Here is a 26,241-nt window from a genome sequence, read left to right as displayed (position 1 = left end):
AAGATATAAAACTCTAAAAGTTTTCTGAAAAACAAAAACAGATTGCTTACAAATAAACAAGTATCAGCTGTAACTAGAATTCTCAGCAGCAAAAGACACAAGAAGACTAGGAAGTAATATTCACAATGTATTGTTGGACTACAAATGCAGGAATTTTGAACCTAGAATTTTATACCCTGCTAAACTCTCATTTAAGTTTGAGTATGAAATAAAGCTATTCTGAGACATCAGAAAGTACTACACAAAGACCCTCTTAACTGAGTAGATGAGCAACTAAAGAAATGAATCCAGGGTGGAGCAACAAACTCTTGAGAAGTAAGGATGGACAGTAGTGTTGAAAAGTCCATTGTTATCAAACCAAGCAAACACACAGACAAACACACAGACACACACAGAGACAGACACACACACTGTATTCATGACAATCTGGAATTCAAATTTAGAGGGAGAAACCAGTGACAGGTAAAAGGACACTAAGGTAGTTGGCTTTTAGATGTGATAGAAGGAAGACATAGACACTGATGAGCTTTAGAAATTGATAGTGAAAACCAAACATAAGTATGGGTTTTATAATTGTATGTTTTTCATATCAGGAAAAAAAATCAATCCATCAAAGCAAGGCATGGTAGACCAAAAAAAGAGATAAAATAAAAATGTGGTAAACATCAACAAAAAAAGGCATTAAAAAAAAAAGACATTTCAGATAGCAGAATTAAGTTCTTACAGTACAGAAATTACAATAAAGTGAGCTAAGCTCACTGAAAGTTAAAACACACAAAGAATATTATACACATTTAAGGCTATCCATGTATTTAAAATAAGCACATAGAAGGTGTATTGGAAGGATACATATTAACCTATTAGAGTGGGTACTTATGGGGTGGGGGCACAGTAGGGTCAGGAATAAACAAGGAGACTTGCAAGGTTGATTATGACCAAGTGCCATGAACCTCAGTTATTATTCATCAAAATCTGGCATATGATTGACTCAAATAAGCAGCACAGAAGAGAAACAAGAAAGAGACAGATGAGAAGAGAGAGGACAAGAAAGAAATGCAACATCTGGAGTCAGTCATCTTGGGTCCAAGTTCACCTCAGTCAAATTACCTCTCTGAGTCTACTTACTTTTCTGTAAAATGGGCATAATATGAGTATCTACTTCAAAAATTGTAGTGAGGATTAAAGTGGAATACTGTACGGCTATTATCAAGAAGACAAGAAATAACAGGTGTTGGTGTGGATGTGGAGAAAAGGGAACCCTTGTGCACTGTTGGTGGGGATGTAAATTGGTCCAGCCACTATAAAAAACAGTATGGAGGTTCCTCAAAAAATTATTCAGCCATAAAAAATAAGAAAATCTTGCCATTTATGACTACATAGATGGATCTTGAGCGCATTATGCTAAGTAAAATAAGTCAGACAGAGAAAGACAAATACCATATAATGTCACTTATATGTGGGATCTAAAAATAAATAAATCTGAGCTCCTACCATGTTTTCCTGAAAATAAGACCTAGCCGGACAATCAGCCCTAATGAGTCTTTTGGAGCAAAAATTAACATAAGACCCAATATTATTATATTGTCTTGTATTATATGTTATGTTATGTTATGTTATATTATGTTAAAGACCCAGTCTTATATTATAGTAAAATAAAACCAGGTCTTATATTAATTTTTGCTCCAAAAGACGCATTAGAGCTGACTGCCCGACGAGGTCTTATTTTCAGGGAAACACGGTAGATACAGAGATCAAATTGGTGGTTGCCAGAGGCAAGGAGGTGGGGGGGGTGCATGTAAGGGATAAAGGTGGTCAAAGGTACACCCAGTTACAAAATTAATCAGTCATGGGGATGTACTGTACATGGGGATATAATATACAATATGGTGACTATAGTTAATAATACTGTATTGTATATTTGAAAGTTGCTGAGAGTAGATCTTAAAAGTTCTCATCACAAGAAAAAAAATATAACTATGGATGGTGACAGATATTAACTAGACTTACTGTGCTGATCATTTTACAATATATACAAATAGCGAACCATTATGTCGTATACCTGAAGCTAATATAATGTTATATGTCTATTAAATCTCAATTATTAAAAAAATTAAAAAATAATGAAAGATGTAAAACATTTAGTACAACACATTGTTAGTATGTAATAAATGTCAGCTATTATTATTAAAAAGTGAGGTTACCCAGAGACAAGCTGACCAGAGGGGGCACTAAGAAGCCAGCCTTTAATTCGGGTGTGAGGGTACCCAAAAATGCTCCAGGAACCCGGAAGTCTGCAGGACGCTTCCAGGCGGCCCACGTTTCTCTGGAAGAATTCATACTAGCTTTTTTAGAATTTACCCTGCTTTTGCACATTGTTCCCTCGGCCTAGAATACTTTGTCCCTTCTCTGCCTATCTAATTTCCTCATGGTCTTTTAAGACAGTTCAAGAACTTCCGACTACCAACCCAGCCCGACACCCAGGGCTGGACTGGGTCCTTTTGTGGGGCTTCCCTGGGCATAGCCCAGAGCATGAAGAAGCGATGTCTTCAGTGGGCAGTGTGCCTTCAGAGTAGGGCCTGAGTTCCATACACCTCTGTGTTCCCAGGACCTGCATGGCTCTGGCATGGAATAATGACAATGACGACGATGACAGCTAACTCTTATATAACACTTACTAACTGCTGGGCACCATTTTGTGCTTTACAGATATTAATTCATGTAACCGTCACAATACCACTGCGAAGCAAGTACTATTATTATCTCTACTTTCAGAGGCACAAAGACAGTGAGTAACTTAGCATATAAGGAGCAGAGCCAGGGTTCAACCTCAGGCAGGCTGGCTTCACAGCCAGTGCCCTCGACTGATACACCAGTGGTTCTCAACAGGGGTGATTTTGAACCCCCTAGGGGGCATCTGGCAATGTCTGGAAACATTTTCAATTGTCACAACTGGACGGATGCTCCTGGCATCTAGCCAGAGATGCTGCTAAACATCCTGTAATACACCGGGCAGCACCCCACAATGAGGAGTGATCTGGCCTCAAAGGTCACTAGTACCAAGGTTGAGAAAAGCCACTGTACACATAGTAGGTATCACTACGTCTGCTGAGTGAATAAATGAACAAATGCTTTGATAAGGACTTTGTTTGAGTTCCAATGAACTTAGTAAACATAGTATGAGCTGGTTGGTGACTTGCCACTGGAAGGCCAGACCCCTGGTTTTGCTCATCTCTACTCTGCCATCATCTTGCTGTGTGACCCTGGGCAAGTCACTCTTCCTCTTCACACCTCAGTTTGCACTGTCTATACGATGTGAGGACAGGTTTGAGACCTTAAGGCCTCTTCCAGCTCTGCTGCCCAAAGGTTCCACAGAGGACAGGAACCCCAAGCAGGGGAGGCCAAGTGACGGCTTCAGCTGGAACTCCCAGCAGGAGGTCATGTCACCCACTAACTCCTACCACCCACTGACATGTCAGGGGCTCTCAGAGTCAGAGCAGTCTGCCACAAGTCTGACCCCTGCCTGGGATTGTCACTACCCTGATCCCCGACTACAGAGCCTCTGGGCTAGCAGAACCTGGCAAACGTGGGTAGAGGGTGAGCTTAAGGGGCCTGCTGAGGGGGAAAGTCATTCCCTCACCCACCATCCAGGGATGATTATGATCAAATGCCAAGGAGGTGAAGAGTGGAGGTAGCCAGCTCAGTTAGTTCCCAGGAGCAAATCCCTGCGTGAGGAAGCCCAGACTGGTATAACCTCAACAGCCATTCATTCATTCAAGAAACACTGAGTGTTCACTATGTGCCAGGTACTAAACTCGGTACCTGCAATACACCTGTAAAGGAGCCCCCTCCCCGACCCTGCCCAGAGGAGGGGCTGCCGTTGGCTCGGGACTCCCCTCAGGGGTATGGGGGAGAGTAAGGAGACACACTTTGGGCCTCTTTCTCCTTGCTGCTGCTGACAGCCCTGCTGGCCACAGGCCTCAAGTATCCAGGCACTTTTCCAGGAGTGGGGGGGCCAGCCTCTTTCTCTTCCTCACTGACCCCCCCAAGCACACACTCACGGGGCTCCAGGGGGGCTCCCTTTCGATCAGAGAGCTGAACTTTTCCAAGGGAGATAAGCTTCCCCAGACTAAGGCCTCATCAGGATCCCTGACACTGCCCAGTGGCCCTGGCCTGACAGCTCTGGAGTGGGACTCCAGGCCAGTGGTCCCAACGTTAAGTTGAAAATGGGCCTTGGAGCCCTGACCACACAGTGAAGGAAGGAAAGAAATAGGCAAGGCCAATCAACATAACCAAAAGTGACCCCACTGCCTCATTTCGCTGACCCTGGCCAGCCTCCCTCTTTCTAGGACAGAATCTGCCCTCCCAGTAGGTGGGGAGGAAAGCATGGGCTTTGGTCAGACAGACCCAGGTTAAAATCCTGGGCTGCCATGTATTATCTGTGTGACCTTGAGCAAGTCACTGTGCTTTTCTGAGGCCGTTTCCTCACCTATAAAATGAAGGTACACGATCCCTTCCTTAAAGTGTCTATGAGGTGCTGGAGGCTGAGGCTCCCCTTCCTCTGACCAGCCGTCAATCTTATTTCTCCCGGCAGGAGGGGATCTGGTTCTGCCCTTTGTGGGCTGGACCACAGCTCATACCAAGATTTGGAAATGGAAAAGTTTGAGGCTTCATAAAGAAATCCCTGAGCACCCCAGCAGGGGTCAGTGCTGCCCTGGGTTTGGCTCTGGAAGACGAAGTCCTCCTGCGCCGTCTGTTGGCCATTCTCGGTTCTCATCCGTTCATGGACAATAACAAGAATCCGCTGCCTGTCCTCCTCCCTCTGACCCTCACACGTATCTTGGAAGCTCCGGGGCCTCCTGATTCTCCTGCTGGGAATGTGACATCCCAGAACAACAGGAATTCTAGGATCCATTCCTGTTTGGCCTTGAAACACAGCCTATAAAGGGGATTCACCATCCCAGCTGCATTTTCTTAAGCTGCCTCATCCTTCCCTGAGGACATCCACTCAGCCAAACAGGAGCGAGGTGCCCAGGGGGACATGCCCCAGCCAGGGTGGCTGCTTACGTGCTGGATCAGAGTCTCCACAATCTTATAACGGTCGGGCATGTGGGTCACCATGTCTGCCATGTTGTCCTCGGACGTCCTCACCAGCGTTGGCCCGAACACCAGGGCCAGGTTCCGGGGCTCCATCTGGGCAGGGGAGAGAGCAGGCCAGCATCAGTGACACTGTGAGTGTGAAACCAGTGCCCCAGGCCTCCCTTACTCTAGGCCCCTTAGGATGTCCTGATCATACCCTAAGATGTCCCTCGCTTAGGGGCTGGGCACGGGCTTGCATGGGCATGGAGGTGCCTGGGAAGGAGAGCACAGCCAGATTTCAGCCCCACTCTCCCCCAGGCCTGGTAGCCATGGGCAATGCCCACACTATACACAGATATTGTGCTAATAGTAGGCGATCCCACAGGAGGGACCCAAGGTCCCAAGGGTCTTTTAGGACTGGGAGAAATCCTGTAGTCCCCTCACTTTTGCTGCTGCAGAACTAGAAGATATCAGTGGTGTGTTTAGGGAAACGCAGAATGAGAGGATAGATCTCCATCAGCTGCAGGGGGACTGTGGCTCTGGGTCTCTGGAAGACCTCCGAAACTCAGGAGCTGGCTCTTTGAGGGAGAAGCACTGGCCAGCATGTAGGGCTGGGGTGGGGACAGAATGACCTTGAAGGAGGAGGGCATGTCTAGAGGGCCTTGAGATTTCTGACCCAGAGGAGGTCGGAATACGCTGAGGAGCCCCAGGTACGTGTCCCTCCCCCACACTCCATGCCAGAACCCTCACCCACCTTGTTTTTCTCTGAGTGGTCAGCAATGGTCTTCAGATGGCTCACGAGGAATTTGAGTGTTTCATAGTAGTGTCCTGGAAGGTCCCGAATCTGGGTGGCAGAGAGAAGGGACATGGAACCAGGTTGTCATAGACCCCTCTGTCCACCACGCCCCAAAGTGGCTTTCATTGCTATATCTCAGGGGGCCTGGAATCTACCTCTAACTACCCCCTCGTACAGATAGAGACACTGAGGCTCAGAGTAGAGAAGGGCTTCCCAATGTCGCAGAGCGAGTCAGTGGCACTGGACTCTGGGCCTCCTGGACAGTAGTGCTCCCCATCCAGTCTATATTTTGCCCAATAGCACCTCTCTTTCCTTACCAGCTTCCGCAGTGTCTTCATCCGCTCCCTTGAGTCTTCAATACGATTGGCCTCGATGAAGTCGTTGTATTTATCTAGAACACAGGGAAGACCGTTTAGAGAGGTGGGAGGCAGCTCCTTCTCCAACAGTCAAGGTGGGTGGCTTCCAGGCTGAAAGCCCCGGCTGGCTGAGCAGGCCCACGCTGTTCCAGTTTCAGGGAGCTCTGTGGCCTTGTGTTCATGTGATTAAACCACCACAGTTGCACGGAGGTGTGTGCCTGACCTGGGGTAGCCCAGGGGTGTTCATTTGGGAAGAAATAAGACCTGCGTTGCATGTTCGTACTGGAAAAGGGGCCCCTGCACCAGTCTCCAGGACAAGGATATCACATGGCCAGAAGAGAAAGTTACCTGGAAAGAGGGAGGGGCTTTTCAGCCTCCAGACACCCTACCCTACCTATGTCAGGATCCCCCCAACTCCCTTCAGAAGAAGTCCATGGGGAACTTTTAAAATGGAACGTGGCTAGTTTATTCTAAAATCCATCTGGATGAATAAATGTACAAGGACAGCCAAGAATATTTTTTAGAGGAAGAATGATGGGGGAGAAGAATGATACTGAAACACACTAACAAGATAGGAAAGCAGTGGAACTGGTAGGGAAAGATGAGCGAGGACGGGGCGGAAAGGAGGGAAACAGGCCATGCAAATCTTTACAATGTGATAAAGGCAGCCCTTCAAATCAGTGTGGAAGGAATGGAGGTGTGAGTAAATGTCCCTGAGACAAGTAGCTATCTTGTTGCGGGGATGGGGAGGATATCCATTTCTAGCTCACGTAATACACATAATTGCATTACAGAGCCAAATAGAAAAGTTCTTAAAATAGTGGGAAAATAAGGAAATAGTTTTATAATCATAAAGCCTTCGTAAACATGAGTTACAGAATCTATAAAACATTAACAATTTTGACACTTAAAATAATTGTTTTCAACTTCTCTACTGAAAAGTGAAAAGGCAAACCAGAAGATCAGGACAAACATTTGCAAAAACTAACAAAGGATTAATATCCATAATATACAAAAGCTTGTCTCCTGCAAATCAATATGAAAAAAAGACAGACAATCGAATAGAAAAATGGGCACATAGTCTGAACAGGCAACTACAGAGGAAATAGAAAAGACCAATAAACTAATGAAAAGAGGGTTAACCTTCCTAGTAATGAGGGAAATGAAAATGAAAACAATAATAAGATGCCATTTCCCCTATCTGATTAGCAGAAGTTTAAAACATTAATAATATCCAATGTTGACGGCGGAGGTGGGAAGCCAAAACTCTCTTACGCTGTTAGTGGGAGCATGCATAGGCCCTCCTTCTCAGCTAATGTGCCACGTGACATTAGCTGTCAAAAATGTTTATCAGGACTTTGACCTAGCGATTCTACGTCTAGGAAGTTACCTCGAGGACACCGAGCCAGGCGTGCAGGGACATACTCAAGGAAAGTCACTGCAACATGTTTTGTCACAGCAAAAATTTGAAGACAACCTCAATATCCATCAACAGGGGAGTGATTAGAAAATTTACATTCTATTCAGACTATGACATACTAAGTGGTTGATTTACCAAAAAATGAGGTAGAGCTCTTTGTACTGACATGAATAAATCTCAGAATCACAAGCCTCCTTGTGTTAAGAAGAACCCACCAGTGGTGTGCTGAAGCCTGCTTACCCTGCTGCCTGACGGCCAACTGTGTACATTGCTTCCCAGCTCCACATTGGTGACAGCGTATCAGTGGCTTGAAATCAGTCACGAGGGAAGTATTTACACCATGGAAATTGGAACATGCTACAGATCAAGGCTTTTTTCCCCCCAGAGAGCCAGGTATTAAACATTCACCAGCACACCACTGAACGCACCCAACTCCAAACCCTATGTATGCATGTGTGTCTTTGTCATACGTGTCAGAGGCTCTAGAAGGAAACACAAAAGATTGCTAACAAGCAGCTCAACAAATGGGCAAGAGCTGGGCTCTGGAGCTGAATCCTGGCTCTGACACTTACAGCCTGTGAGACCTTGGGTAAGTCATTTAACCTCCCTGTGCCTCGGTTTCCTCATCTGTAAAGTGGAGATAATAGTACATACCTCCTGGAGTTGTTGTAGAGAGTAGTGCTTAGCACATAGGAAATGCTCAGAGAATGTTAGTATAACCTCGGGAGACAGGGAGTGGGAGAATGATAAAGACCTTTGTGTTTATTCATGTCTATACTACCTGAGTTTTTTTACAAGCACATGTTTCTTTTGTATTAAAATAAAAACCTAAAAAGTAAAACTAACAAACCCAATTTAAAAAATGGTCAGGGTGCAGCAGAGACAGGTATCCTTCCTCCCATCCTCTGTTTCCACCCCTTACTCACCATCGGTGAAAAGAGGCTCAGGTAGCTTCCGGAAGAAAGACTTGAGCAGGCTGCTGATCACATTGAGGTCTTGCCAGCGCTGGGGAGAGGGCAAAGATGTCAGGCAACAGGCAAGCCCAGCCCAAGTGCCCAAACCCCCATGCCCCCAGGTCCAGGTGTAGGGCCGGCCAGGCCCAGCTCAGGTGACCATGCTCCATGCTAGTCCAGCCCTAGAGCCCAGCCCAGCCGAGCCCAGGCCCTCCCTGGGACCCACTCACACCAAGCTCTGCCCACACCAGGAATCTCTGGGCTACGTAGACTCATCGAGGCAGCAGAACAGAGTCCTCAGCGAGGTCCTAGACCCCTACCATCTGACCCCAGCCTGTCCTTGCTCTATCCAGCCCTGTGACCTCCAACATGTGCCCATCCACAGAAAGTACCTGGTGCCTTCTTTGGTCCAGACACTGTGAGGGACAGAAATAAGCGAACCCCCTACGTTTCGCTTATTTCTTAAGTCTTACTTCCAATGAGCCTGCCATTGGACCTTCATCGTGCCTGCTAGTGCCAACTCCTGCTTCTCCGTGCTCCCCATTTCGCAGAGAATCATCCTTGGACCCCCCTGTCCTATCCTTGGCGTAGCACACGTTCATGCACAGTGCCTTCCTGTCTCAGGCCCTTTGCAATTGCTTATTCCCTCCACTAGAACTCTCCTCACCCTGCCCTCCACATGACCAGCTCCTCACCCTGTCTACATGTCACCTCTTCAGAGAGGCCTGCTCTAACTGTCACAGCTAAAGCAGCCGCCATTGCCACTGCTCTGTCATCTGTATCACAGCCCTGACTTTGTTTCCTCCGTGGCACTTATCACAATTTGTTATTATTATATACATTCGTTTTCTAGTTCCTGCCTATCTCCCTGGTGGAAGTGTAAGCTCCCTAAGGGGCAGGGATCCTGTCTGTCTAATTCCCTACTGTGTTCCTATCACCAAGCTCGTTCTGTTAACCTGGCACTTTAAAGATCTAAATCAGGAGTTCTGCCCCCCCAGGGACATTTGGCAACCATTTTGGTTTTCACAACTGGGGGAGGCCAGAGATGTTGCTAAACTTCCTCCAATGCACAACAAAGAATTATTTTGTTCAAAGTATCAAGGTTGAGAAAACTCTGGTCTAAACGATGGTTGTTGAATACTAGAATGAATAAAGAAGAGCCGGGTCATTTCCCTTCTGTCCACCAGGCGGCACCATCACCTTGTACAAAGTCCAGGATAACAACCTTGCCGGAAACTGCTGAGAGTAACTCATGCCCAGAAAGCAACAAAATATCCTCAACAAGACACGAAACTCGACAATACACATGTTCAAAGACACACAGCTCAACAATATATAAGCTCGCTACAATGATCTACAGCTTAAGGCCTGACCATCCCACAACTACTACCCTCCGCACAGGCCCAACAGGAGTTAGATTCACCCCACACCCAACACTTAACTTCCAGCACTGCCCCCTCCCCCCACCACCAACAAATGACACCACTGATGTCTAAGACAAAACCACACACCCAGTGCACTCAGCACACCCCACCCGAGGCCCTCTTCTCCCTCCTCAGGCCTAGATACTGTGCTTTGGTACATGCCCACTCCTACCCAGTGCAGTGCCTGCCACCTTCCTCCATCAGCTCCTGGCCCTGATGCCTGGGCTCTTCTCATCTCCCAGCTGTCAAACCCAAGGCCTTGCCCTGTCCTTCTTGACCCCTCCTATGTGCAAGTGTCTGCCCCTTGTCCCCATCCTCCCCTGAGCTCCTCTCCTTCTGCCCACTCAGAGGGCACTTCTGATGTCCACTCTCCCTAAATAGCAGCTCCCTCCGTCTCATCTCCAGGCCCCAGCATGACCCTACACCCACTCTCCATTTTACTCCTGGGCTAGTGCCTGATTATGCCATCACCCCCATGTGGGTGACTTACCATCATCTCAAATCCAATGGGACCACTACTTGACACAGCCTCCCTCTCCTGTCCTACTCCCCAATTTCTGCCAGGGATAGATACCACCGGCTCCCAGCTCAAACTTTTGGCCCTTCTTGCCCCACCTTCCTCTTATACAACCAGCTCCTAGAGCTGCTCCCATCTTCCTCATTCCCCTGGGACCACTGAGCCCTCCTGGTCCCTTGCACTTCCAATATATCAGTAATTTCTTTCCTAGATGCCCTGCTCTGGGCCTTCCTCAGTCATATCCATTAGGTATAAGATAAAGCACTACTCTTTCTCAAACCCCATTCTCATGGATGCCTCTTTAGCTGAAGAGCCATCGAAGGCTCCCTATTGTCCATTAGATCAAGGTCAAAGGCAATAGTGGAGTCATGAAAATCTCTCTGTCTCCTGCCCTGGCCCTCACCCTCCCCACTGCCAAGCCCAGGAGGTGGGTCCTTTCTCTGTTCTGACACTCAGAGCTTTCTCTGGGATTTTGGAAAATGCCATCATGCTGTGCCTAGACTGCCTTCCTGTCCAGCTGCCACCTCCTATTCATCGTTTGAAGATTCCAACACTCAAGCCTCCCATCTGCTCCAGCCCTTAGCATCCCCTCCTTCCTCATCACACAATCTGGTCCTTGATGAGAGACCAGCCTTTCCCTTGCCCACGATTTCACACATACTTGTCTTCTCTCCCCACTCCCTTTTCCAGGGCAGGAAGACTGTCACGTATCACATGAGGCTTCATGGTATGTGACTCATGGGACTTCACTGCCCAGATCTGTTGTTTTCTAAAACTTCTTTTTCAGCAGAGCCCCTTTTGTCAGATAAAACTGTCCATGAAAATCCAACAGAGAGGGGTTGCTCTAGTTCAAGCAAGGATGGGGGTCGCGACCCGGCCCTGGTCTCCCACAGCACATCTGGGGAAACTTAAGATTCTGGAAAACACAGTCAGAACCACTGGCTCTGCTGAAAACTCTTAAGTGTGGCTGTCATACCCCTTCACGAGCTGGTCTCATCTGATCAGTCTCTTTCCATGTTGCAGCCCCCCAAATTTCTGGCTGCTCCAGAAAATACCATCTACTTCCCTTCTTCTAAGCCAGTGGTCCACAACCATGACCCATAGGCCAAAACCACCCAGCAGCTGTTTTTGCATGGCCCTTGAGCCAAGAATGAATTTTACATTTTTAAAGGATTGTGAAAACAAAGGAGGAGGAGGAAGAAGAGGAGAAAGAGAAGGAGGAAGGTATGCAACAGAGACTACATGATAACCAAAGCCTACAATACTTGCTACCTGGCCTTTTACAGAGAAGGTGTGTTGACTACTGGCAAGCCTTCAGAGTCTACGTCTTTGCCCAGGCTATTCCCACTGCCTGCAATGCCCTTACCCAGCTTTTACTGAACTCTACTCATCCTTAAGGCCCAAAACTGTTGCCCTTGAGACTCTGTCCCAGGGATCCATAAGCCATGACTGCATCTATCTGTTCAGCCTCAGGGCGGTGATGCCCACCCCCAGGGCTGGCCTGCACGCGTAGGTCCCGTCTTGCCCATCTTGGTGCCCTGGCCCAGTGCCACACACATCGCAGGGTGCAATGAACACAATAGACATGCACACCCCCTGGGCCCTCCTCACAGCCCCCCAGATGCACCCACCTCATCCTGCGGGTTGATGTCACTGGGCCCACGGTTGAGCTGCTCCTGCAGACTGGACACCACTGCATTGTTGCCCGGAACTCGGTAAATGCCCGTGGACTCCAGCCCACGTGCCTCCACAATGCGACAGCATGCAGCCACAATCTGGGGGACACGCTGGAGACACAGGCAGGGTATGGGTGTTAGAGAATGTGAGGGCAACCAGTGGGCCAGAGGACGTGGGGAGGCCAAGATGGGGGCAATACAAGGCCCAGCTGCTGCCAGGAACCCTACGAGGGAACAAAAAGTCCTCACTGCCTCCAGTCTAGGGGTTAGAAATAACCCCCAAGCCTTGCCCTGGTCTGAGAAGGGGCATCAGCCGGGGGGGTCAGGGATCCTGGGCTCTGCCTCAGCTCTGCTGCTCCCTCCCTGGGCTTCCCCAGCTGTGTCTGCACGACAGGTGGACAGCTGCCTCCAAAGTCCCTTGCAGCTCTGACATCCGTGCCTTGGCCTCCCAGTTCCCTGCCTGCTTTGCAGTGTTGTGGGGACGCACCTGGTTTTCTGTGGCTGGCTGGCACTCCTCCAGCCGGACCCCAAATGCTCTGGGGGCTGCTTTCTTGTTCTTCTTGATGATGTTGATGCCCCAGGGGCTTTTGGAGGCAGCAACACTGTCATCTGGGATGGGGAGCAGAGGGCACCAGGGTGAGCTGGGCCTAAGGAGGGGCAGCAGCCAAGCAGCCGCACTCACCCGCCACATCCACACGTGTTTGGACAGGTGGGGACTCCGTCAGAGAAGCCACTGGGACGCTGGGGGCAGATGGGAAGTTATATCCCACGTGTGAAGGCTGAGGGATGAGGTGTTCACCCCAGAGGAGAGCAGCCTCAGAGTAATGTAGGGCCTTCTGTGTGGCCTCCAGGGCTAACACAACAAGTTGAAAGCCATGGATTCTGGTACAGCCAAAAGAACTTTCTAACAGCCAAAAATGTGTGTAGATGGAAAAGGCTGCCTCCAGAGAGGGCAAGCCTCTTGCCCCTGAAGGGACACAGCAGAGACTGGATGACCACTCAGCAGGGCTGTCGTGCAGGGATAGCAGGCTCCAGGCGCTTTAAGGCCTTTTATCCTGAGAGGCCCAGACCTTCACAGGCGTACACACAGGCAGACGTACACAAACACACACACACACACACACACACACACACACGTGCAAATACACTCACAGGCACTCCCCTCCCATTCAGACCCACAGGCTTGACTCCCACCCTCCACTTGCATGCACGTCACCCCCTCAGCAGCCACCTCCTCCTACCTTTGCTTCCTGCAGGCTGGTCCTGAGTCCTGAGGCCACGTGCAGCACTCTGTTTGAGGAACTCAGACTTGAGGCCCCCCAGGCCACGAGAGACTTTTGGGGAGGAATCAGCTTTAGGCCCAGAGCCATGGCTGTGTAGGAAGAGGGGGAGAAGAGGAGTCTTCATCTGGGTGACCCAGCATGCTACCTGCCCCAGCCTCCCCCACTTTGGACCTCCCCTCCATCCCTGAGATAAACCCTCCACACCCTTCTGCGACTGGAGGCCTCAAGGCCCCGGCCACCCTCCCTGCCACCCAGGGGCTGCCCTCTCGTCTGGAGGTGAACCAGAAGGACAATCTTTGCCCAGAGTGTCCCCCACTACATGGCCAGGACTGCTCCATGAGGGCTGGGCCTCACCTCACTTTTCGGTAATCATTAAGCTTCTTGCTGATCAGAGCTTGGTTGGCACAGCCGGGGTCCTGGAGGAAAGGGAAGAGAGAGCAGACGCTGTCAGTGCCCACAGCCAGTCCACTCCAGGGTTCACCCCTTGGGCTTGCCTCCCCTCTCCTCCATCTGCCAGCTAGAGGGTACAGACCCTGGAGCGAGAAAGACCAGGGTTTGACTTCCAAGCACCCCACCAGCTGTGTGACCTTGGGTAATCCACTTAACCTCTCTGAGCCTCAGTCTCCTCAGCAGTAAAAGGGGGCATAACATGGCAACCTCAGGGTTGGGGTGCAGAATTATGCACACAGCACTTGTCATAGTCCTGCCAAGGCACAGGGGAAGTGCCCCATGAGGGACAGTTATTGCGATAATGAAGGTGACTTGGGATCTGTGACCATTCCCTGCTGGGAATAGCCCAGCCAGGCCTCCCAAAGCAAGAGACCAGATTCCAGGTACTTTCCTCCTTGCAACGAAAATAAACAATGTCCTGGAGACAGAGCCTGGTTCAGTGAGAGGATATATCCTCAGCAAGAGGGTCTGTGGCCTGAGGCTGTGCTCTAGCCCCTCTCCCTGTGGCCGGAGCAGGTGCACGCCTGGATCAGGCCCCACGCCCAGGACCCCCACATAACTTTGTGCAGGTGTGCCGAAGTACTTTCATGAGGGCATTTGGCCAAGGACGGGGTGAATGGAGGTGGAAACCCCAGCCAGGCCCCTGGTATGCAGCTGCCCAGGAAGGGGCGTCATTTTTTAAATTCTCCCAAAGTGCCTGCCAAAGCCTTGGCTCCACCCCAGCTGCCTGCTGCCAAAGGCCAAGCCTCTTGGCCTCCTCCCAAGGTCAATGTGTTCATGTCCCTGCAGACAGGCCAGGCCTATCAGAAGGGCCAGCCACAGTTCTGGCACAGGGGCACCTCATTCTGTAATACACTCCATAGCAGACACACATACCCCCAACCAGCAGCAAGAAGCTGAGGCTGGCCTAGAGCTGACCTCTGTGTGCCATAGCCTGCCCAAAGCAGTCATAACAATAATAATTATTATTGTTATTCCTACAGTTATTATTGTTACTGCCAGTCATGGCACACTAAGGATGCCAGGTGCTTTGTGAGCCACTGTGCATTTCCCTGTCACACCAAACCCTCCCTAGGTGAGTACTGTTGCAAGGTGTACTCCTATTAGCCCATTTTACAGAAGAGGGAACTGAGGCTCAGAGCTGTGAAGGGAGGTCCACCACAGGTGAGAGGTGGCCCTGGGCCCTACCCTGGCCACCCTGGCCCACCTGGGGCTGGGCGGGGCCCTCACCTCGCCCTCGGCCCTGCTGTTCTCGCGGATCGCTCTGATCCAGCCCAGCATGTCATCCCGGTCCTCAGCCTGAAAGAGATATTCACAGAAGTCAGCGGTGGTCAGCCGGAACACGTGCCTCCTCTTGGTCTCGCTGTAGGAGATGTCCACCAGGCAGGAGCCGATGCAGACGGGCGCCGCCTCGTCCTCACCTGCGACGGCCGCCGCCGCCCCTGCCGCCGCTGGCCCGGGCTCCCGCCGCTCCTTGCTCAGCGAGAGGGAGCGCGCCCGCAGCGCAGCGTACACGCGCTTCCACTGGCGCAGGCCACCGCCCGCTTTCTGCAGGGAGACAAGGGGAGAGGAGAGAAATGGGAAGGAGAGGGTATGAGCGGCCAGTCCTGTCCTCCCTGCCCCCAGAGCCCGGGGGGCACTAAAATCTTTTAGACAGTGGACAGTAGTGGAGACCCCACCCCATTGGGTACCAGGAGCACCCCTGTTCCACTCCTGCTGGTACCTGGCGCAGCCTCCTGCCCATAGTCTCACAACTCTCTCAGCCTCTCAGCGGCCTAGAAACCCCTACCCATCATTCTCAGTCCCCCCGAGGGTCCACAACCTTCCCTTTAAAGACTAGCATCTTTAAATACTAGCATCAACACTCATCTGGTGTTGGCAATGCCCCAGAGAACCAGTCGGGGCTGGGGGGGGAGGGGCAGGCGGGACCCACCCACCCACCCAGGATGAGCCACCTCACATAAAATCCTTAGAAAGCCATTCCTCGTCCACATATGCTCCCCTTCGCAGCAAAACGGGCCGAGTATCAACCACACTTGCTCTCCCCGCTTCTTTGCCTCTCACTCAAAACTCCACGCAGTAAACCTTTCCAGGAAGCCACTCACAAGGTGACCCGGGTTGACAGTGTTGCCAAAGCCTGTGGACGCTTCCTGGCCCTTCTCAGCCCTCAACCTCTCTGCAGCATCTGGCTGTGCCTTCCCTCTTCAAACCCTCTCTGGACATCTGGGACACCACGGTCCCTGGTTTTCCTCCTACTTTCACTGGCTTTTTCTCAGCCTCCTCCACTGGTTTCCTTCCCTCCAGTATCTTCTACACCAGGGGTTCTCAACCTGGGTGAATCGCCCCTAGGGGACATTTGTCTGGAGACGGTTTTAGTTGTCACACCTGGGGAAGTGCTATGGCATCTAGTAGATAGAGGCCAAGGATGCTGCGAAGAGGCCCCCAATGCCCAGGACAGCCCCCCACACAGAATCGTCTGGTCCCAAAAGTCAGTAGAGCTGAGGGTAGGGCCCTGCCCCAAAGGATGGCGAGCTCCGCAACTTTGTCCTGGGCTCCTTTCACCCTGCATGCCTCCCCCCCATGATGTCATCTATCTGCTGAAGTATCACTGGTCCAGCATCTCCCCCACGCCCCTCCTGTACCTCCTGCTCCCTGTGCAGCGTCTCCACTTGCATGGCCCACAGGCACTGCTCGCTATGGGGCACTTGATTCTCACCATCAACCCTGTTCTCCAACGCCCGCCCCCATCTTTCCCAGATCAGTAAATCCACCCAGTTGCCCAGAAACCTGAAAGTTGACTTTGACTCCTCCCTTTTGCTCACCCTTGACATCCAACCCACCAATCAGGAAGTCCCAACTTTCCAAATATCACCTGTCTTCATCTTTCCTGCTACTACCTTGTCCATGCCATCGACACCTCTTGCCTGGACAACTGCACAGTCTCCACTCATGCCTCTTGCCATCCATTCTCCGCCCAGCAGCTGCAGCCATTGTTTTCATTAAAATGTAAATGAAATCATGTCTCTCCCATCTAACACCTTCTCATGGGTTCCCACTGCCCCTGGAATTAAATCTAAGGGCTTTGTGATCTGGCCCCTTCCTCTGCAAATTCATCTTCTCTCCCTCCCTTTTCCTCACTATGTCACGGGGCCTTCTACAGTAAACAAGCCCAGCCTGTCCTTTCTTGGGGCCTTTGCACTTGCTGTTCCTTCTGCCCGGAGCCCCTTCTCTCACTTCTTTCTGTGGCTGCCCCACTCCCACCTTTCAGGTCTGAGCTCCACCAACATCGCCTCCTCAGTGAGGCCTTCTCTAACTAGTTTTTCTCTACAGGCAGCTTCCCCTGTCCTCCCAACTTAAAGGCAATCACATTACCCTATTCGTGTTCCCTGCGTGCTTACTGCAATCTCAGGCGATGCTGGTTGTGGAATTCTCCACTATGTGGTAAGATCCGGAGGGCAGAAAGCTTGTCTGCCCTCTCAGCTCCACATCCAAGAGCCTAGAGCCTCCAGAGGCCCAGAGTAGGTGTTCATCAGAATTTACTGAATAAATGGAAGACTCATCCTCGGAGCACCCCGAGGGCAGGGGCTGCATCTCAGACTGAGGGCTCCTTCCCTCTGGCTGGTGGCCCACCTACTACTCCACACCCAGTATGAGCCTCTGCCTTCAGAGCAAACCAGTGAAGAAACTGCGTGGCTGGCAGGTGAACACAGCCACGGCTGGCCGTGAGCCCTGCCCGTCACAGACATGGGGACCTGGGCAGCATCATCTGGAACAGGAGACAGCAGGGCCCGCCGGGAGAATTTTAATGTGGGCTGTGGGTGGTGGTTGGTGGGACCCTCCCCTGAGATGGTGACAAGGGTGCCCCTTTGAGACTGAACCATCTAGGTGAACTTGGACAAGTCAAGCCCCCTCCCCTGGCATCCGTGTTCCCTGTTGGTAAAATGAAAGGTACACTAGTTGGTCTCCAAGGTTGCACCCAGCTCAAATGCTGGATCTGTGGCTGCAGGGATGTGTCACACACACACACACACACACACACACACACACACACACTGCCCTACCCCCCACCTGACAATCAATGTCTCTGAAAGAGACTGGGGGTAGAGGGGACACCCAGGAGAAGCTGGACTTGTGGGAGCAGACAACATCTGGCTGGCAATCAGAACCCTGGACAGACCAAGGGCCTGAAGCTGAGAACACCTCTTCTAACGCCCAGACCATGGAACTGAGGAGGGGATGAGCGAAATTGGGTTCTGGCGCATATAGGAATGGAAGCCCCTATTGTCCAGAACTGGTCAGTGAGTAGGAAGGAGCCAGCTCCTCTCCCTGCCCAGGAGATACTGTAGCTGGGCTGCCAGGGGCCACCTAGAGCTAGGGGACAGGTTGTCTCCCGTTCTCACAGGCCTTCCGAGGGGCCCTTCCGAGGGCTGGAAGGGTCTGTCTACACCTGGCTCCCCCTCCTCAGCCACACAGCTGGCCCCTGTGCCCCCCCTAAGTCTCTCTCCTGGTCGACTGCCATCTTGCTGGCTCTCCTCCTTGGCCATCATCCCCTACTGCCTCTTAAGGCACAGCCTGTCTCTTGCCCTCTCGCTCTGTGCTCCCCACCTTGGCTGCAGGTGACTATGACATCCTAATGGACAAGTGCCCTCCCCAGTAGGCCACCCTCCTGAGTGCCACATGCTTGGAGTCTGTGTCCCTAGGACACTGCCACCCTCAGACTCCACAAGGCCCCAAAGAAATCTCTTGGCTTCCTCTCCCCAAACCTGCCCCTCCAGTGCCTATGGCTCTGGGGAGGGTCCCACCAACCACTACCCACAGCCCAAGCTGGGATGCCAGGAACCAGCGTCGCCTTCCCCATCCTCCCTCACCTCCCAGCCATCAGCAAGCCCAGGTCTTCCTTCCGCTTAGAATATCTCTAACTTGTCCCCTCCCCTCAGGTCCATGCCGCAATCTTAGTCAGGGCCCCAACCCTCGCTCACCTGGACAAACAGCAGTGGTAATGTGTTGTGTCTTCCTGTCACAGATGCAACACTTGCCTCCTGGACTCATACACATCTTACCCCCACCCCTTTTAAATCCTGCCAAGGCGTGCCCATTGAGCAGGCCCCCAACTCCCCACCTTGGCTTCCACCTCTGGCCCTGGCTCTCGGCCATCTAGCCCCTCCTCTCTACCTTTCTCCCAGACATCAAGGAGGACATCTCCTATCAGACCACTCCCCTCCCTCCCAGCTTTGTGGAGTCTCACACACCATTTGTATCTCACCTACCTCGCTGAGGCTAGGGTCACCTACTACATGCTGCTGCCCTGGATGCCTCCATCATAACAGTCAAGCACTGGTAACTATTACACAACCTGAGCTATTTCTGCTCATCAGGAACCCCAGCAGGGCAGGACTGGCCTGGCTCCCTCATCATGAAATCCCCAGAACCTCAACTGAGAATCGGGGCAGGCCAGGCCCTTAGTCATTATCCACACATTGGATGGAGGCATGGATGAGTGCCAGCCCTGCCTGGATGACACATCTCAGCCCTGGACCTTCAGCCCTTGCAGTAGAATAACGCTGTCTCCATCTTACAGATAAGAAAAGTGGGGCATAAAAGTTAAGGGAGTTGCCCAAAGCCTTATGCTTGATAAGTGGGTTGGCAGGAATTCCAAGTCTATCTGACTTCAAAGTTTATGTTCTTTCCAGGTACACAACCCGTAGAAGGCAGGGTAGAAAATTCCAATAGCAATAAGCAGGATAGCAACGCCCCCGCCCCGACCCCATGCCAGGCACTGGGTAAACCCTTTTGCTTAGATGGTCTTATTTAATCCTCAGCAACAAGCATATGAGCTAGGGATTATTTTTAGCTCCATTTACAGATGAGGAAACTGAGATATAAGCAGGGGTGTCACCCGAGCTTCCCCAGCAATTTGTGATGGTCAAGAGACAAGCCCAGGTTATGCCAACCGCTCCGCTCAGCTTTGCCTGGGTTGCTTGGACGGACAGCAATGGGGCAGCCTCTCCTCCTTCCACCTCAGACATGGCGTTGGCCTGGAACCTGAAGTTCATACTCCATGGACCAGGGGCCTCACCTTCTCCCGCCTCGGACGCTGATTGTCTCCCCAACCTCTCCACCCCCAGGCCCAAGCCCCCTTCGTCTCTCACCTGGATCTCTGTGGTGGCTCTTAACTGGTCTTCTTGCCTCCACTTTGGCCCTCCTAATTCACTCCCCAGGAAGCCACATGAAAGAGGCCCGAGGGGCTTTCAGTTGCCCTTAGGATGAAGACTAAAACCTTTGCTGGCCTTGAAAAGACTGGCCTCAGTTCCCCAAAGAAAACTGCCCTGCCCTTGTTCACTCATTTTCCATGAACCCCAGTGGCCATTTTTGGGGTGATCTTCCCACCAAGGGTCACTGTGGGATGGTTTTGTCAGAATTCCAAGCACAACTTGATCAGATCCATCCCACAGCACAGACCACCTCTCCGGTTAACCTCTTTTTCATGGGTTCTTTAGGTCCCCCAGGAAGTTCTTCCTAGCGTCTAACCTCCACCCTTCATGCTACAGCCTCAACCAATTCTGGTTCTTTGGCTCCAGAGGCTGTGGGGTGAGCAGCTGGAGAGTTCTGCTGGATTCAGCTTCCATCCACCTTCACCTCATTCCTCCAGCCAGCTTACCTTCCCCTTCTTGGTGAGGACCTGCTTATAATACAACCAGCCTTCCCTCCTGATATCGCTGAAGGTCGCATCTGAGAGGTCAGAGGTTGAGTGTCGCTTAGAAGGAACGTCAGCATCTTCGGAAGTTCCCCAGCTATCCAAGGACTACAGCAAGACAAGAGGACAGTTTAAGGTGGCTCCCAAAGTGCCAGTATCTCAGGAACCCCATGGACCACTCACAGACACACAGGCCTGATGTATGCCTGTGCTATGCTCTACTATGCTGTGTAGCCTCATGGGACTTGCTTGCCCTCTCTGAAACACTTATGGTGAGGTCATGGGACTATGTGCTGGGAAGCCAGAAAGGAAGGCTCTGACCTGCAGACCAGAGAAGCCAATCTGGAGCCCCTCTTAATTTTATAGACTTGAAGGAATTAAGGAAACAGAGGAAGTGATTGTGTCAACAGAGAGTTAAATAAACAGAGGAAGTAGGAACATCAACAAAGACTGAGCTAATGGAGCAGGTAGTCATGTCCACAAAGAGTTAAACTGAGGAAGTGATAGTGTCAGCAGGACTCTAGCCACAGAGGTGACATGTCAAGGGAGAGTTAAGTAAGCTGAGGAAGTTATAAGGAATAAGCAGGTGATAATATCAGCAAGGTGTTAAATGAACTAAAGATGTCTAGAGTTTGAAATCAAGATGGCTTTTTCCAATCTGTCCATAATCAAAGAGTTGAGACCATTTCAGAACTGACCCTATGTCTCCCAGGTCCTGAGGCTGGAAACTCTAGCTTCTTCATCATTCTCAATTCTGAGTGCCCCTACTGTCTGGTGTCCCTGTCCCCTGAAAATACCATGCAAACACTGACCCAGTGCCTCCCCGGCGCAGACACTGTCTTAGGTACCCACAGAGATCAAGCAGGGAACAAACCAAATGAAATCCCTGTCCTCATGGAGTTTACATTTTAACTGGGGACAGGCAGGGAAGAGATGGCTGTATAAATTATAGGACATGAGAAGTACGCAGGAGAAAAACATAAAGTGGCGAAGAAAGGCATGAAATGTCAGGGGCGGTGGCTGAAATTTCAAGGAAGGCCTAAAAAAAACCTGAAGCAAGTAAAAACGTGAGTCATGTGGCTGGGGTGGGAGGGCATTCTAGACAAAGGAATGACAAATGCAAAGGCCTTGACTGGGTGGGTGCATAGTGTCTTGAAGTGATGACAGAGCCCACAGAGGAGGGTGGGTCACGTGGTTGACATGAGGGTGAGCGAGCGCAGGGAGAAAGGAGTGGACAGGAAACAGAAGCCCACAGAGGCCATAGGCCTGCACCCTACCCAAGGGTCCTCCCCAGCACACGGACACCCTGGCCCACACACACGCCACTCACCCCATCAGTGAAGAAGCTTCGAAGCATCCGCAAGCTGGGTACTCGGTTTGGCAGGCGCCTGGGGAGCAAGGACCGAGAGTGAGGAATGTAGAAAGCATAGCTAGGACACCCCCCACTCCCGCCCCGAGTCCCAAGGCTCAGAGGCCTTCCAGAGAGAGAGAGCTCCCTGTCCTGGTGTGTAGAGGACCCCAGGGCTGGGAGCCCTGACACAGCCCAGTCGAGGTGGCTGTGATGGCCCCTCCCCCGTCCTCACCGCAGAGCCCTGCCTTCTTCCCGGAAGGTGTTGAGCCCATCATCGCAGGACTTGGAGCGTTCTGTGGTGATGGCCAGCAGGTAGGAGGAGCGGCGGCCGGCCTTGATGCTGCCTGCAAAACCACCCACATTGGGCCACAGGATCAGTGGGGTCACAGGTCGGGGCTTCCTTGGAGCCCCCCTATCTGGGCAGGACAGGAGGTAACTCTCCCCTTGGGGCCCCAGGAGGAGCTGAAGCCAGTCAGAAGAGGCCAAACATCAGGTAGCAGGCCCGACAGAGACTGTGGGGACCAGGCAGCAAGGGGGAGGAGGGGGCTGGGAGTGTGGGGAGCACTCACTGCAGTCCTGGGAGTAATGGCGGCCGAGGGCAAAGGTGAAGGTTGGGGAGGAGGGGCTAGTGCCCAGGACAGGGGCTGAGTTCATGGCGCTGGAGACCACGGCAGAGGCAGGGACGTGCTTGGCTTGCAGGTCAATGCTGGGGCTGGTGGGCTCATCTGTTCCAGTGGAGGAAGTGGTGGGTAAAGGTGGCAGAAAGCTGAACCTGCCTGCCCCCACCCCCCCCTTGCCTCCAGGCCCAGACCGCTTCCCCAGAACCCCTCACATCTTCCAGGGCCCTGCTGGCAACATGCCCACAGCCAAGGGTGTCCCGCCAACCAGACTATGGTCATACAGACTTGGTCCCTGCCTCCCCCATCACACTGAGGGCACCCAGGTGTGGGGTTGAGCCATGGTCCTCAGACCGGGCTCCTGAGGGCAGGGACTGTGTCTCCCCCACCAGACTGGGAGCTTCTTGAAGATAAAGACCATGTCTTGCATCAGCTGGGGGCTCGTTGAGAGCAGGGACTATGTTTCCCCTTCAGACTGGGAGTGCTTTGAAAGTAAAGACTTTACCTCCCGCTCAGACGGGGAGCTTACTAAGGCTGTGTCTGCCCGCTCACACTGAAGGCTGCGGGAGGCCAGCGCTGGGTCTCCCCTCTCTCACTCCCGTGGCTACCCTACGGTGAGCTCACCCCTCTCAGCTCCAGTTACCATCTCTTCTGGCTCCCAGTTCCATGAACTTGCATCTGATCTTCCTCCCAAGCCCCTAGACCCAACCCAGCCCAGCCATCTCCCTCACAGGTGCCTCGTATTCAGCAAACACTAAACATTTTCCTGCCCCACTCCCTCTCATTCCCAAATGGAGGTGAGGCACCACCCTCCAGCTAGGCCAAAAACCTGGAAATCACCCAGCCTCTCCAATCTCTTACCTCTCCCTTGTCCAACATCTATTCGAGAGGCAGCAAGCCTTCAGTATTCCCTCTGCTCTCGGGCTGAAGTCCAAACTCCCCAGAATCTGACAAGGCCCCTCCAGACCCAGTCTGATGACTTGGAAGGGTATCTTGCCTCTTTCACTTTAAAGTCTTTGCATATTTTAGTCTCTCTCCCTGAACATTCGGCCTCTAGGTAACTCTTTCTCATCCTTTATGTCTTAGCCAAAATCTCCTTTCTCCAAGATCCTCTCCTTGGCCACCATGCCCCAGCCTAGGCTATGTGGCCCTTCTCTATCTCCTAGAGCTCCCTCTGTTCCCATCACACACCCATCCCACTGGATTGCTCTTGCTGATCGTCTGTCCCCGTTGGACCATGTACTTCAGGAGGGCCTAGCACAGTGCCTAACACAAATATTTGCTGGATGGATGGATGGATGGATGGATGGTGGATGGGAAGAACAAAGAGTGACAGGAACAAAGGAAGGATAGAAGAAAGGATGAAAGCAAGGGTGAAAGAAAAGACTGATAAAAGGGAGGAAGGAAAAATGAAGGGTGGATGGATGAATGGATGGACGGATGGACAGAGAAACAAGTCAATCCCGTCAGCACTCAAACCACAGATTTGCCCCTGGTGACAGGTGGGTGGGGTACAACAAGGCACAGACAACCAAGTCTCCGAAGACTGCCCCTTGCACATCACTCACCAATGAAGGGGATGGAAGCCAGAGAGTCTTCAGTAGTGGCCAAAGGGACCACCTTCCTTCCCAGGCGTTCCCTTCGCCCACTGGTTTCTGGCTCTGGGGACTCGTCACCAAACCCAAGGTTCATCTGTCTTGCAGGGGGCAGCTGGATCTTGCGGCCCGTTGGAGGCTTCTGCCTTAGGACCACCTCATCTCGACGATCCTCAATGGGATGCTCCAGTGCCCGGGTGCTGGGTTCTGGCCGGAAAACTCTGGGTGGTTCAGAGGCCTCCGGTAGGAATGGTGTAGAAGATTGGGCCAAGTTGAAGGTGGGCAGCCCCCCAAAGGGTGAGTCCCGGAAGGAGAGTGCATGCAGGAGTCCAGTCCGGCGCTGGAATGATGGGCTATAGCTCCGGTACCCAATGTACCCGATGTCATCCAGTCCTTGCAGACCAGGCGGGGGTGGGGCCTGGGGCCCGGGCAGGTCTCTGGATGGGCAGCCAGGATTGCGGGCAGATGGACGCTGGGAAGCCCAGCCACAGCGCTCAAAGCGGGGTGACACCAGTGCCCCTGGCTCCAGTGCCTCAGCTGAGCGAGTGGCCCGGCTCAGGTAGTCGTCTGAGCGAGCTCGGTGCCAGCCCTCCTGGCCCAGCTGGCTCAAGGCACCCTGGGAGGTGGAGCAGGGCCACGGGCGATGGGCAGTCACGTCCTCCAACCGGTCTTGGGAGGCACTGCGGGCCCGAGGGGGCATGGCGGGGCACCGTCTCTCCCCCGCCCTGCGGGGTACCTGGTTCGACAGCCAGTGCGACAAGGCCTGCTGGCACTCCAGTCTGCTGGGGGGCACCCGGCTGCCAGGCTCCGGGAAGGCACGGGGTGTCCGGGGCTCCAAGGGGAGGTGGGGGAAGGCACCAGGGCTGGGGCGGGGCTGGCTCATCCCCAAGGAAGGGTTGTCTGGATGGGCGCGGACAGTGGATGGGACTCGGGGCCCTGGGTCACTCCAGGCAGCAGGACTCCGAGGGTCACTGGGCAGTGCTGAGAGGGGCTCAGGCACCATAGTGGCCCAGGTGGAGACCCGGGCTGGCGGGGCATAGGTCTTGCGAGGGTAGCAGATTGGGGGAGGCTCTGGGATGCTCCGGGCCTCTCCAGAATACGGCTCGTTCCCCTTCAGGTAGGCGTCCTGGGAGTAGGCCTGGCCGGAGACAGAGGGAATTGAGCAGGGCTGGACAGGTCCCCCAGGGCAGGCTATAACAGCCCTGGGAGATTAGGACACCAGAAAGGGACTAAAGGGAGAAGACCGAGCAGGGGGAGTCCTGAGTGGGTGGGGGTAGGAGGGCAAGCTCCTAAGGGGGGCGAGAGAGGAGGAGGGCAAAGAAATAAGAGGCCTTTGAGAGTTTCTCTCTCTCTCTCTCTCTCTCTCTCTCATACACACACACACACACACACACACACACACACACACACTGGAGAAAGAGCCAGGATTTCTCTAAGACTTATGACAGGGACTGCCTTTAGCCACAAACATTCCAACATCTGTTTTCTGGGGTCCTCCCCCCATGCTGGCGTCAGCAGCCACCCTGCTTCCTTATGTCTAACGGTGCCCACAGCCCCTCGGGCAGAGCTGGGAAACCCCACCAGAGACCAGTCAAGGTGGCAGATGACAGAGAAGGAAGCGGGCTAAGGGGTGTGTCCTGGATTGGGGGTGCAGGTGGGGCCTGGAAAGCCCAGCTATCCCACCAGCCCCTGGATGGAGAGCTGGGGGCCTGGCTCCTGGGCCACTGGGCTGAGGAGGAATAGACTAGCCCACCTTCTGCTCCCTCTGGGACAGGCTTGGGGGAAAGGCCAGACTAGCTGAGGGGACTTGGGCCACCTTCAGCCACCAGAGGCCTGGAATTTGGCGCTGGGAGCTGAGTCTGACGCTGCATTGCTGAGGACTGACAGGGCCAGCACCCAGGCAGTCCAAAAAAGGAGGCAGCCCCCAGGGACAGCGGCCTTGTGGCCCTGCCCTAGCCTGGCCCTTGATGGGCTGCCCAGGGTGGGGGGGCCTACCTCAGGGGGCAGTATCAAAGGCTGGGAGGGTGAAACCA

General features: G+C 52.5%; 1 protein-coding gene across 6 annotated transcripts in view; it reads right to left on the bottom strand.

Annotated features, from left to right (window-relative positions):
* Positions 1–26,241, bottom strand: part of ARHGAP23 (Rho GTPase activating protein 23) — a 74,793-nt gene that overhangs the window by 10,270 nt on the left and 38,282 nt on the right. For all 6 annotated transcript variants that reach the window (XM_033090138.1, XM_033090137.1, XM_033090139.1 and 3 more), the window contains 14 exons: positions 24,182–25,346; positions 22,566–22,721; positions 22,229–22,340; positions 21,976–22,033; positions 20,610–20,753; positions 15,182–15,499; positions 13,856–13,917; positions 13,460–13,590; positions 12,706–12,827; positions 12,174–12,329; positions 8,575–8,653; positions 6,190–6,263; positions 5,831–5,920; positions 5,065–5,190 (listed from right to left, as the gene is read on the bottom strand). In XM_033090138.1, coding sequence (XP_032946029.1) covers positions 5,065–5,190; positions 5,831–5,920; positions 6,190–6,263; positions 8,575–8,653; positions 12,174–12,329; positions 12,706–12,827; positions 13,460–13,590; positions 13,856–13,917; positions 15,182–15,499; positions 20,610–20,753; positions 21,976–22,033; positions 22,229–22,340; positions 22,566–22,721; positions 24,182–25,346 — 2,793 coding nt within the window. The remainder of the gene's footprint in view (positions 1–5,064; positions 5,191–5,830; positions 5,921–6,189; positions 6,264–8,574; positions 8,654–12,173; positions 12,330–12,705; positions 12,828–13,459; positions 13,591–13,855; positions 13,918–15,181; positions 15,500–20,609; positions 20,754–21,975; positions 22,034–22,228; positions 22,341–22,565; positions 22,722–24,181; positions 25,347–26,241) is intronic.

The sequence above is a fragment of the Rhinolophus ferrumequinum genome, chromosome 21 (genome assembly GCF_004115265.2).
Source record: "Rhinolophus ferrumequinum isolate MPI-CBG mRhiFer1 chromosome 21, mRhiFer1_v1.p, whole genome shotgun sequence".
NCBI classification, from domain to species: domain Eukaryota; kingdom Metazoa; phylum Chordata; class Mammalia; order Chiroptera; family Rhinolophidae; genus Rhinolophus; species Rhinolophus ferrumequinum.
Note: the sequence above shows the minus strand (reverse complement) of the source record. Positions and strands in the feature narration are given on the sequence as shown.